At 40.2% G+C, this 12,984-nt stretch overlaps 2 protein-coding genes across 2 annotated transcripts in view; both read right to left on the minus strand.

The window, feature by feature from the left end:
• The window catches only part of pde4d (phosphodiesterase 4D, cAMP-specific), a 171,485-nt gene that overhangs the window by 132,094 nt on the left and 26,407 nt on the right, over positions 1-12,984 (minus strand). The window contains exon 3 of the mRNA XM_017723368.2: positions 11,410-11,639. Coding sequence (XP_017578857.2) covers positions 11,410-11,639 — 230 coding nt within the window. The remainder of the gene's footprint in view (positions 1-11,409; positions 11,640-12,984) is intronic.
• LOC108443005 (cAMP-specific 3',5'-cyclic phosphodiesterase 4D-like) lies at positions 5,772-6,158 on the minus strand. Its single transcript, XM_017723372.2, has one exon. The coding sequence runs from the start codon at positions 6,060-6,062 to the stop codon at positions 5,772-5,774; it is 291 nt and encodes a 96-aa protein (XP_017578861.1). The 5' UTR covers positions 6,063-6,158.

A 12,984-nucleotide genomic window follows, 5' to 3' on the forward strand; every position in this document is an offset into this window, starting at 1 on the left:
ATAATATTCTAACAATTATCAGCCCAAATTCCTAGCGCATGCTAGAAGTAACCAGATTCAAACCTGAACTTGAGCTGCAGCATGAGACTGGTAGCCCTTTAAAGCATGTCACCAAATTTCCTGGTCATTGCACACAGATGCTGCAAGCGACAGGGCTCAGTAATAATTGACACAGAGGCTTCCCTAGCTCCACAAACACATCAAAACACTTTAGCTCTGGGAGGACACAAGGCTGCCATTCATGTCTTCCTCTCCACACCTCAGCTCATCACTGCTAGTCCCAATTCTAACCGTCATAAGTTCTCCTAAAAACTTCTGACTCAATTGGCTGTAAAAGCCATTGTATACTCTCTGGATTTCGAAAGTTCCAGAATCACTCAAAGAGTTTGCCAAAGCTTCTTGTCCATCGGAAGTACATTTAGTCTTTTTAACCATTCAAAATGCACTGCCACAAACAATGCAGGCCAACCTTCAAACTTCTAAGTAAGGGAAGTGTATATATAAGAGCCACTTCTATTCACACGCCATATCAATGACACCAGATCAAAGCTAGGATGTCCCGATAGGATAGTATTATATCTGCTCTGCAGTTGTCATATATTATGCATTTTCAGTCTGCACTGTTCATTGCAAAAAATATATATTTGCTCATATTTATGTTTTTTTTTCCTAAGAATGTCATATTTAAGCAACAGAGTAACTCGAGAGGGAGTGTGTTATCGTGAAATAACATCACGGCTGGGATTTGGTTGGTGAGTGCCGTAGATCATCACAGCCGTGATGTTATTTGCAATAACACACGACCTCGAGTGTTCTATTGCTTTTATAAAACAGTTAAATAAATAAAGTAAGATATTTAAGAAATTGGGCTGTGAACGTGTCATTTAATATTTTTTAATCTTGCCAGTTCCTTCCGCCAAATTATAATTCCAGACATAGCTTGTTGCTACATCAGAGTAGCAAACTCCGCTCACTCGCTGCACAGCTGGCAGTTCGTTCTCCAGCTCCAAACAGACCAGCTGACAGTTTGGGAATTTAGTGTAGTCTCATCTTCAGAGTCTGATCAAATTGGCTGTTGGTCACATGTGATCATAAAAGTATCAATTTTCTGTTTGTGCAAAGTAAGATGTAAAAACGTTCAAATGGCTTGAGCGTCTCCAACAGCAGCCAAAGTTGTTGCTTAGCAACGGCGCCTCAGCGGAGCGATACAGTGTTTGTGGAAAAACCTGTGATGTTACGGCAAAATAACAGCATGATTAGAACACCTCTCTATTCATTTGCATGGATTTCACGCTGAACTTGTACAAAAAAAATACTTTCAAAGCCGTAAAAAGATCAAAGCAGTGTTAGGAACAAAACGGTCATGGTCTTCTCAGAAAACAGTTATGAGGATAAATAGTTCTATTTATCCTGATACAAATCGAGTTTACATTAAATTCAATTATAGTTGAACAAGCCTTGGATTACAGTTCATGATGCAACATATGTGAAATGCTTGCTATATGTTTGTTCTGTCTACCTCTTGTTCTGTTTGTGACAGTCATATTAATTAAAGCAGTTGCTTGAAAACTGACTGTAACAAACAATAAACAAACAAATAGAGATGGCACAATATTGCTTTTCTGGTACTGATACTGAAAGACTGACTATCTGCTGGTACCAATTTTTCTTTATAAACTACTTTGCTTTAAAATGAGCAATTCATTAATTGCTGACTTATTAAATACATTTAAGCCTTTCATTTAAAATGGCAACACAAAAAAACAGAAATATTTCTTCCAGAGCAAAGATGTGAGAAATAGGCTATTTATAATACATGAATTTAAATTCTAGTAATATTTAGCCAGATACTTCTTGTTATATAAAGATATAGTTAAATAAATAATAATAACAAAAAAAAGTTGCGATCATAATCATGTACACATGGACTCCACAAACTGTAAACACTAGCTTTATATCATTTACATACTTTGTTTACTTTTAATTTAACAAAACAAAACATACATTATCACTGACTGAGTTTTCTCCTCTGAAAAGACTTTGTAGTGTAGCACCATGCTAATTTGTGTCTTAGGGACTGGGCCATAACAACCTAATCTGAAACAAATCATTTTCCTCTGATCATCATGAAACTCTACGGCACAGTAAAAGGTTGTGGTGCATTAATTCTAGTGTGACGTTCATTAAAAGGTGAGTCATGCAATCTGGGCATAAATAAATGTGTCTAAAACGGGGGCATCAATTTCCCTCCAAATGTCCCAGAGGAAATCCATTTCCAGTAATCAGTATATGGATTGCAATTGTCTTCTAAGCAATTACAGACATAATCAATGGTATCAGAGTGCCAGAACTTATTTGGCTTTATTTCATCTTCAGTTTATATTCAATCATACCTTGATGCATGTGAATAAATAAGTCATCAAGGTTTTTCTTTCTTTTTGGCAGGGCTTCTTAAAAGTTTGTCTAAAGTTCAGCTGTGCATCTTGAAGTAAATCAGAGCTCCACACACTCTAAGAAGAGGGTTAATCGGGTACGTGTGAAATAAGTCACGCACTGGTTTTTTTTCAAGGGCGAGCCGTGACTATTAGAACTTCAATTCAGGCCATAAATGTCAAAACCCACAACATGAAGCTAAGTCCTGATAAACCACCTCTATGGGATTCTAATAGTATGATAGCACTACGCCAGTCGCAGTTCACTGGAACATTTTACACTGTTCTAGATTAAACACAGACATTCAAGGCTTGTAAAAGACTTTCCAATTTTTGTTTAAAGCTTCTAACAGACAAGTTTACATATCACTGTTGTCCAGAAAAAAACATTTTTCGTTTTTGTTTTTCTACATTATTTGAGCACAGAAGCTGCAGTTTGTGTTAAAGTTTCATGATGAATGGACCAATAAAAATCCTCCAAATTTGCTTGGACTAAAATATCCTCAGAATACCTTACACTAACATTCCAGTCTTATTACATTCCAAGGCTTATTACGCATTGTTGTTTTACATTTCTAATGTCTGCTTAAAACACACTGATCAGGCTAAAACTCACATCAAAATTAAAAAGTGACTGCTAAATTCCACTGTTGCCTCCTGAGTGTACTGGGAGTTCATCTGACATGTTAGGACTTCAGTCCAACTCCTGAAATCTTAACAAACAGACGTATTTACCTAGATAACACCAGGAAAAAAAATATTAACCAGATTTACATTGGACATTTTAAGATTTTAAGCCTTTTGTTTTCAATCAAAACTTAACAGTAAAATAAGAGTATTACTGCATTATTTATAGAGTCTAAACTCAACAAACATGATGATTATATCAAATAAAAAGACATTAATAATTACAAAACATGTTTTTTCTTTATTTCACAGAAATCATTAAGCCTTCTCTGAATGATCAGTTGACCCTGAAGATTTCCCAGTGAATATTTTTATAAACATATGTTTTGTGTTTACAGTAGGCTAGTTTTTTACACTGAACTGCCCGAAGGTGCTTTTAGTTTATGCAAAGTGATGCTGTACCTATCCTTACATGTAATACACAGATAAAAAAAGTGAAAGAAGTGTGTGTGTGTATGTGTGTGTGTGTTACTGTCTTGTGTGCACAACATGTTCCCATACACTGATCTTGTTAGAAACAGAGGCGAGAGAGACAGAGAGAGACAGAGAGAGAGAGAGTGAGAGAGTGAGAGAGAGAGTGAGAGAGAGAGTGAGTAGAGTGAGAGAGAGAGAGAGAGAGAGAGAGAGAGAGAGAGAGAGAGAGAGAGAGAGAGAGTGAGAGAGAGTGAGAGAGAGAGAGAGAGAGAGTGAGAGAGAGAGAGAGAGAGAGAGAGAGAGAGAGAGAGAGAGAGAGAGAGAGAGAGAGAGAGAGAGAGAAAGGAGGGGGAGGAGACACCAAATAAGAAACCAGGCAGTGATGTTAAAGACCGCAAGATAAAGAGATAAAATGAAAATTGAAGAAAACCAAGGGCATCTTTCAAAATGACAGACAGAACACCGGCTTCACCACATTTTTGAAGCTACTGTTCCCTTTCATGCTTTGATCATCTGAACCTTGATGTGAGATTATTTACAGCCTGAAACACACTTATCATACTTTTGAATGTTCAACCTCAAAGAGCACACAGATAAAACTAGTAGAAGCAAGAGAAAGAGACGTACTGCTGCACAAATCACACAGTATAACACATTATCAAAGGGCCGGTCCACAATGCTAGTTGTATCTAAAGCCTGTAGCTGATAATGCACCTGCGAGAATCCTTCCTCCTTTCGATGCTCTGATGAGGAGCGGCTAAGCCTTCACTAAAACACTCAGCCCAGGAAGTGCGGAGCTCCTAATCTGCCCCGGTGCTGACCTCAGTGCATGGATACTAATGGTCACCTTTCCATTTGCAGACACAAAAGAGGACACAGCTAAAACATCTTCTGTGAAGGGGATTCTGTCTGAATTGACTTGGCTCAGAGGAGCACATATGCTACGTCAACATAGTTTTCTTGCGCATAATCGTGCTGATGCCGAGGCCTGTGATATTTTGTACATTCACACATTTCAATCAAGTAAATCAGCCACAGTATTTTACAATGCCTTTAAGAAGAGTGAGCCCAACAACATCTTTAAACTATACCATATTTTCAACGCTGAGCACACTTTGCAAATTATGATCACAGCTAATGATCAAGTCAGGATGGTGCTCAGATTTCACTGTGCTGTTGCTTAGTTTCCTGTCTTGATAAGGCCATAAAGCCTTATGCTATTCAGTTACATAATATTGCACAATCAAATGCCTATAAGGTGCTATATCAGTCAAGTGCAACGAATAGACAGTCTGGACAGGCACTGGGTTTCATTAGCTGTCCACAGCTTCCCTCGTTATAGTCGCGGTAAATGAAGGTCGCCAGAGGTTAAGGCTGCAAAAACAGGTGGAAAAAACTAACCTTGTGTATCAGGCAATGTGCACAGAGAACAGAAATACAGGGGGGAAAGTTCATGTTATTTCCCATAATGTAAATAAGAAATTAAACCATGCGGCTGGAAAGTAAGTATATCGCTTTCCAGAAAATCTGACTTGCAGCACCATTTCAATTTACAACCAAGCTACACTGACCAAGAAGGTTAAAGGGGAACTCAAATTGTTCTGTACAAGTAAATGGTTAAGATACAAACAAAGTCATTCAGAGTGGTTTGGTGTGAAATGCTCAGTTCTAAAGAAACCTAGAGTCAGAACTGTTTGCTGTGGAGGTGATGGGAACCATATGTCTAAAGAGTTCAATGCTTTTGAAAGCTCCCTTGCATAAAGTCATGGATACACGAGCTGATGACCGAGACTGAAACTTTCGTGACGTTTTGGATCTAAATGTATTTGAATCCATTTATACTAATCCATTTTGGTGGATGGATACATGCAGGACAGTGCAAGGTGAATAGTCCCTGAAGAAACCTAATTTTTCTATTTACCATCATCAACATTGCCTATTAAACCCAGAAGACAGGTTCAGTGGTGGTTTTGGAGAGTAAATAAAATGGCTATATTTCTGTGGTACACATTGCCCCCCCCTGCTTTTGGTCAACACCACTGTAAAAATCTGAATGTAAGTTTGCCTACAATGAAGCACTTCACATCAAACCACTCTGAATGACTCTGTTTACACCTCAAGGACTGAATTATTCAGAATGTTTGAAAAAAGGGTGGAATTCCCCTTTAACGTCTCTCGCACCAAAACATGATTCCTGAGGCGTTTAGCTCCGTCCAACTCCGGCTAACTTTAATTTCCTCACCGTCTGAGTCCCTGGAAGGACGATGGCCACGACATCCGCGATTTTTTAAGCCCAGGTCGTCCGCCGGTGTCCACCGCGCAGGTCCGGTCCATGGTCCCCGGCCTGAGGTATTTTTCGTTGTCCGAAAATCCGCGCTGCTTCACGCGCCTGTTCCTGCGGCAGCTCTCGCGCTCCAGCGCCAGCCGGTCCTGCTGCCTCCACAGATGTTTGGGGGCTGGAGCGTTCTGGTCTGCGTGCCTGCTGTCAGAAACCAGGCAGGAGGGGGTCACTTTGCCACCGGCGTCCATCCTCGCTGGACTCACCGAAGACACAGCACTAGTTTGTTCTTTTGTCTGTGAGCAATTCAAGCTAATGTAGAGCCAGTTTGGCGATCACTTCGACAAAGTTCGCGACGGAGAAGGCGAATTCTTCCTCACGCGGATCGCATCCATGTCTGTTAGGCAAAGAGAACGACTTAAACTGTCTCAAAGCACAATGTCGCTACTTTCAGACAATGCCACTTTACTTCAATAAGTCCTGGGCAGTTTTTTGTGCACATGCCATGTTTGCTGGCCACTGCAGCGGACTGCCGTGTACAGGTGAACGGATATACCTATAGAAGTCATCTTTCATTTTCCCTCGCGCTCTTATAAAGGCTCTACGGTAATCACTTTACAAACTCCAGCAACCCGGTCCACAGATGCTGGTCTCGTACATCTGCCTATATACCGCCCATGGTCTGTAGCAGCAGCGCCAAGACCACGCCTCCTTTACAGTACCGTCGATCAATAGGTTCCGTTGACCACGCCCATATTTGACAGGCGCTGTCTATGAATGGGTCTCTGTTGGCTGCGACTGCATATGCAAAGTGCTGTCAGTCAAGAAGTCTCAGGCCAGCCCGCAGGAGCACAGAGAGCTTTCATTCAAATGATCTCAGAAGGGGGTGGTGAGACTAATGCAGGTCATACACATATGTAACCCAGTCAGAGTGGGTAATAACCAGTTGTGCTTACTCGGGTACATGCACTTTGATGTATTTCTGTTTTTCTGTGTATTTTTAAATGGTAGCATTTTACTTATTTTGTTTTAGATCGGGGTCGGCAACGTGCAGCTCTGGAGCCGCATGTGGCTCTTTTACTGCTCTGCTGCAGCTCCACAACAGAATTAGATTTTTAGGTAAAAATAAAATATTCTTCTTTTAGTAAATTATATCTCTCATGATCGGTTTAAAACAGCGTTCACACTAAGTGGTCTTAAATGCTGGAGTTAATGTAGTCTATAAGTGCTAATGTACCAACCTTTAACCCTGAAGGTTGGCAAGCAGCTGATCACAAAGCAACACAGACAACAAATTTCCCCTAGCTAGTAGCTAACGAAAAGACAAAGAGAAAGATGAACATCGATCATTTGAAGATGAATGGACAGACTACTTTACATTTTTAAGCACTCCAGCTGTTTTTCTGGTACATTTAATCTGCAATGAGAAACTGTCAAACACTAAAAAGTCACAAAGCTGAAGTCAGCTTCTCTTTTGAATTTTCCAGTTCCACCTTAAATAGTACCGCAGTTACATTCTGCCACCTCAGGTACCATTAAAGATGGAAAGGGGACATTCAAACAAGAAAATGGTGACAGATGCTGGGTGTACCACAAAGTTCCATCTCAGTTCTACCCTTTGCAGTATTTGAATCCTTTGACCTGATACTTCTTCACGCCAACTTATGTTGCCTTTTTGGTGGCTGCTTTTAATCCTACATGAATCATTACATCTCTGATATCATCACCACATTTTTCTCAAGCGTGGTTTTATTATGCTACTCCACCCATCTCTGAAACCAGTGAGTCATTATTATTTAGAAGTCCCCAGGACTCAGGCATGTGTCACATCCAGTTTAGCTCACTTGTAACTGCAAATTTTAAGGTGTAATAAAGTAGAAGTATCATCTTTAACTGATGTCACTGTACAATGAGTAGCATGTCAGTTAGTTTAGCAGTGCAATCAATCATTTCAGGTTTCTCCTCAATGCAGGTAATAGGCACTGATGCTGTAATGTAGGTGTGAAACCCAAATGCTTGAAAGCAATGATCAAACCAAAAGTGCTGAAGTTCTGAGTCTTGCACGTCCTAACTGTGAAATTGCTTTCGACGGTAAATCTGTTCTTCAGTACTGTTCTCTCTTTATCAAGATCGATTTTCAATCAGGCACAATCATCTTTACTTCCTCAGTTCAAGCGGAGACTTCAAACCTAATGACAGTGAGACTCACTTCTCAACATCTGAGATCTGCACTGACAGCAAGGCAAATCCAAGATAAGTGTTTGCAATAGAGTAAAGTAGAAGCAGTCTTTCCAGAGGGTGAGTGTATGAATGGAGCTAATATTACCACAGTTCACCATGTTGAAAATGTATGAAAAATGTTCATCGGTTGTTCACCTTCAACACAACAAGGAAAGTGCACAGAGATCATATTCTCATCTAAAAACATGCCTTGGGGGAAGAACACCTTGTTGTTGCCATTCCCCAGGAGCAACCATTGAGGATGAGGTGAAGCACATAGTAGCATTAATCAGAGGAAGGAAAGAGGGATTAAAACCAAAAGGTCTTTGAATCCATGCTAGTCCTTGGAGATGTTTCGCTTCTTGATTTTAAGCACCATGACCACCACAAAATATGAACGTATAAAATGTCACATTGCTGTCATTATTCCTCATCAAAATTCACAAATATGTGTCACATAACAGGTGCACATACATTTTATGTCAGTTTTCAATGTCAAATTTGAATACATAACCCAACAATTTACAATCACAGTGATTTTATTCACTTCAAGGACAAAGTGCCTGGATCACCTAATACCAAGACGCTTCTGGTTGTGGCACAGAAATCATGTTGCAAATCTCTTGAGTGTGAAGGCACAGGCTTTTGCTCTCGGGGCATTCTAGTGGAACTGCCTTAAAGCCTCTCCTCACAGGAATTATCAACACAGAATATCGAGTGATGTTGGATTATTTTTGCTGATCAAATAAAAGTTCCTCTGATGTGCTTTACAAGGGAGGGACGCTTTCACTACTGCTGATTCTACCCAGAACGTAATGCGCAAGAAGTTTACTTCTGAACTGAAGCTTGAGAACAGAAATCCATGCTAAAATTGGGTCCATGCTTTCCTGATGAATATTCACTTAATGACAAGGACCTATACGACTTTAAGGGTACTTGCTAGAACCTTTACATTACATGGAGGTTCTTTAAACTTTGCAAAAGAACCCTTTCTAAAGTCCCAAGGAACACAGAGTAAATATTCAGAAAATGTTTGCATGTTATTACAATTGAGTGCTATATAAAAATAAGATAACAATATGACAACTGTCTCTGCATGTTCCTAATGTTCTAACAAGCATGTGTGAATTGACATCTGAATGAATGGATGAGAGGCCGACAGACAGATGAGCTAGCGTGCTAGCTTAATTATGCTTGCTAGGTTAGCTTTTGCACATTTTTAGCTTTAGTTCAGTAAGTTTCTCCTTATAGGAACACAATTCTGTCAAAGCTGTGTCGACGCAGGACAACCTCCATTACCCTTATGACAGGATGTTTCTTACCTGTGTATATAAGTGCTATGTGAGATTAGATCAGCTCAGTTTTCAGTGAAAGAGGAGAATGTTGGTGTCATTTATCTGACATTGGAAAGTTATTCACAAGACATGTATATTGACCACAAGAGTGAGACTAACCTTTAGCAAACAGATTTAGGTTACCTGGGGCTTTGAAAGAGCAATACACATGTCTCGATCTGCTATGTTTTACCATTAACTGAGTCTAATCAACATAATCAGGCTATAATGTCCACCAACGCTTGACCTACGTCACTATAGTCCTGCCTTAAATTTAGTTTTCGCTCTCTTGCGTTATTTGTATCTCAGAAACACAACACTCATTATATTTCAATGCATTCCATCTGCATTGCAATGCACACATGGTGGATTCAGATAATAAAATTGCTAGAAATCTAGGATAGTGTTAAGGATAACTTATTTCCTACAGGATGCTTGGTACTGAGAATTTCAGCCAAAAAAAGTCAGCCAAAAATAGAGCATAGAATAACATGCATTAAAATGGCCTGTCGCTAGCAGATGGAAAACAGTAGCTCTCTGGTGTATTTCCTCCATATGCTGGCGAGACAAACTGCCATTGCACATGGCTGAGCACTTGATTGACAGACCTCAGTCTCTAGATGGGGCACTTGACATTTATCTCATTTGCTTTAGATAAACAACAACAATTTGTGTTCTAATAGAACGCCTCTTCCTTATAATCCTCCTGGTTAATTTGAAGAAGCTCACTTTGTGTTGAGTCGGCTTTCCTTGAAGCCTAATTGTAGTATAGTGATTCATGCAACTACATAAGGTAATTAAGTTCTACACCTCTACCTAGACACAGATTGAACTTGGCTTCAAACGCAGTGCTTGCTATTTTTGCTGTGATGTTGGTGAAATCTGCTTGTTTTAAATGCTTGTTTCTTTTGGAGTTCGGATTCTTTTCTTGTGGAGGTTCTAAATGTAAGTTCACAGCTGAAATTATGTAGCAACCACTCCAAAGAACAGTGACAGTAAAGTAAAAAAGTTAAAAGTTTGCATGTAATCCGGTTTTTATTTTTTATACATTACTGTTCTGATTACTCCTGATTACTGATTACTTCCATTTTCAAGAATAGCATGTCAGAACAAACCATACAGTGTTATGTTTATGGTTTGCCACAGTTGGAGCCAGCCATTCTCTCATTTATGACTTTGCATTAGTTAGTAAAATCATCATGTGTTAGCTTGTAATAGCAAGATATATCTGAACAGAATTCGATCACTGCTCCATAGTGATCTATTGACAATTCAGTGGAAATTTACATTTACAGCATTTAGCAGACGCTCTTATCTAGAGCGACTTACAAGAAATAGACCTTTTGTATCTCCAGGCAGACAACAGATGAGAAATCAGGGAATGTTTTCTTAAACAGAACAGGAAAGTAGATGAAACACTTACAGGAATAGGTCACCAAGGAAAGGAAGGTAGCAGCTACCAGTTAACATGATGCAGTTTGCAAATTAGTGGCTTTTCTGGTATACAAAAGCAAATCCATACAAACAAAGCATGCTCTGTACTTGTATGCTAAACAGCACAGACAAGGAGATCACATTACAGTACTTTTGGTGCATCTTTTTTACAGATATGATAGAGCTGCCAGAAAATACTGTTGCATATCTTTGAAACATACCCCTAAATCCAACAATCAGGACCTACTATGTAGTCCATTTTTCTGTTCTATTCATGCTCAAAACACATTTGAACCAGACTGTGATCGTCTGACTGTCATTTGCTGGAAGCCACAAAGAATAAAATGATAGTCTGGTTGGGCATCCCTATGATATTTCTATACATTTCAGTTTATTGTGCTTAAAACTATAGCAGCCCAACATCCAGGATATTTTCCAAACTGTTTTGCCTTTCTGACAAATTTATCAGATAAAATTGTAATTTTGTGTCAGGGATAAAGATTTGTTCTCCATCCTCATTGATCCACCCTGAGCTAGTCTGCAAAGACTATAGTATGAGCCCTAGTTGCTGATGACCACTTAAAGATTTTTAGTTTTGCTGGATGCTTACCTGCTGCTCTCTGCGGAGGTGATGGCGATGAGAGGAGGAGTTCTCAGAGGGAGGCTGGTGGGTCTGGGTTGTGCTGTCTCTGTCTCCGGCCTCTTTTCGCAGTAGTACTGTTCAGCCTGCCGGAATGCCAGTGGGGGCAGCTGCACACTGCGACAAGAGAGCCTGCGGACAGTGAAGGGCTCCATGCAGGTCAGCGGACATGCCTCAGGAGACTCGGACGAGTCCGACACCTGATTAAAAGACAGCAGAGTCAAGGAGAAGAATGTACTCAGGGATGCAAGGCATTGTTGAGCCCAAAACAGGCTTTGATTTTGGTGTTGCTTTTTATTTTTTTTATCTATACTATAAAATATTTACTTCTATTGAAAGTTTAGAACGTTTTTCCTTGTCCTGTAGAGTTACCTTTACTCAAGGCCATGAAACTTCCAATATATACAGCACTGTACAAAATTCAGACAGTCCTAATTTATTTAATTATTTTATTCAGTCAGGAAAGAAACCAGCCATTAGGGGTGTACTTTGTGTACTTCTGGTGCCGGTCCCAAGCCCAGATAAAACCAGTCAGACAGGATCATGAGCCTGAAGTTGGAGGTTGATGGTGTGATTTTGAATGTGGTCAGTTCATATGCACCACAGGTTGGTTGTCAGTTAGAAGAGAAAGAGGAATTTTGGAGTAAGATTGATGAAGTGGTACATGGTGTCCCTAGAGAGGAGAGATTGGTGACTGGTGCAGACTTCAGTGGACATGTTGGTGAAAGAAACAGAGGGGATGAAGAGGTGCTGGGTATGTATGGTGTGAAAGACAGAAATGTGGAAGGTCAGATGGTTGTAGATTTTGCAAAGAGAATGGAAATGGCTGTAGTGAACACATATTTTCAGAAGAGGGAAGAACACAGGGTGACATACAAGAGGGGAGGGAGGTGCACACAGGTGGATTATATCCTTAGCAGGAGATGCCACCTAAAGGAGATTGGAGATTGTAAAGTAGTACCAGGGGAAAGTGTAGCAAGGCAGCATAGGGTGGTTGTCTGTAGAATGAAATTAGAAACAAAGAAGAGGAAGAGAGTGAAGACAGAGCAAAAGATTAGATGATGGAAGCTGAAGGAGGAGGATGGTTGCAGGCAGTTCAGGGAAAAATTGCAACAGGCCCTTGGGGGCAGTGAGGAGCTACCTGATGACCTTGAAACTACAGCTAAGGTGGTGAGAGAAACTGGCAAGAATGTGTTGGGTGTTTCGTCTCGTCAGAGGAAAGAAGACAAGGAAAGTTGGTGGTGGAATGAGGAAGTCCAGGAGAGTATTCAGAAGAAGAAGGCAGCTAAGAAAAAGTGGGATAACCAGAGAGATGAAGGAAATAGGCAGGAGTACTGTGAGGCTAGTCGCATAGCGAAAGGAATGGTGGCAAAGGCAAAGGCTCAGGCCTATGATGAGCTGTATAAGAGGCTGGACAGTAAAGAAGGAGTAAAGGACTTGTATCGTTTGGCTAAACAGAGAGATAGAGCTGGAAAGGATGTACAGCAGGTTAGGCTGATAAAGGATAGAGAGGGAAATGTACTAGTGAGTGAACAGAGAGTGTTG

The sequence above is a fragment of the Pygocentrus nattereri genome, chromosome 28 (genome assembly GCF_015220715.1).
Source record: "Pygocentrus nattereri isolate fPygNat1 chromosome 28, fPygNat1.pri, whole genome shotgun sequence".
Taxonomy (NCBI): Eukaryota; Metazoa; Chordata; class Actinopteri; order Characiformes; family Serrasalmidae; genus Pygocentrus; species Pygocentrus nattereri.

Excerpts from the sequence above, each read along its gene's own strand:
- LOC108443005 (XM_017723372.2), bottom strand. The coding sequence starts at position 6,062 with ATGGACGCCGGTGGCAAAGTGACCCCCTCCTGCCTGGTTTCTGACAGC.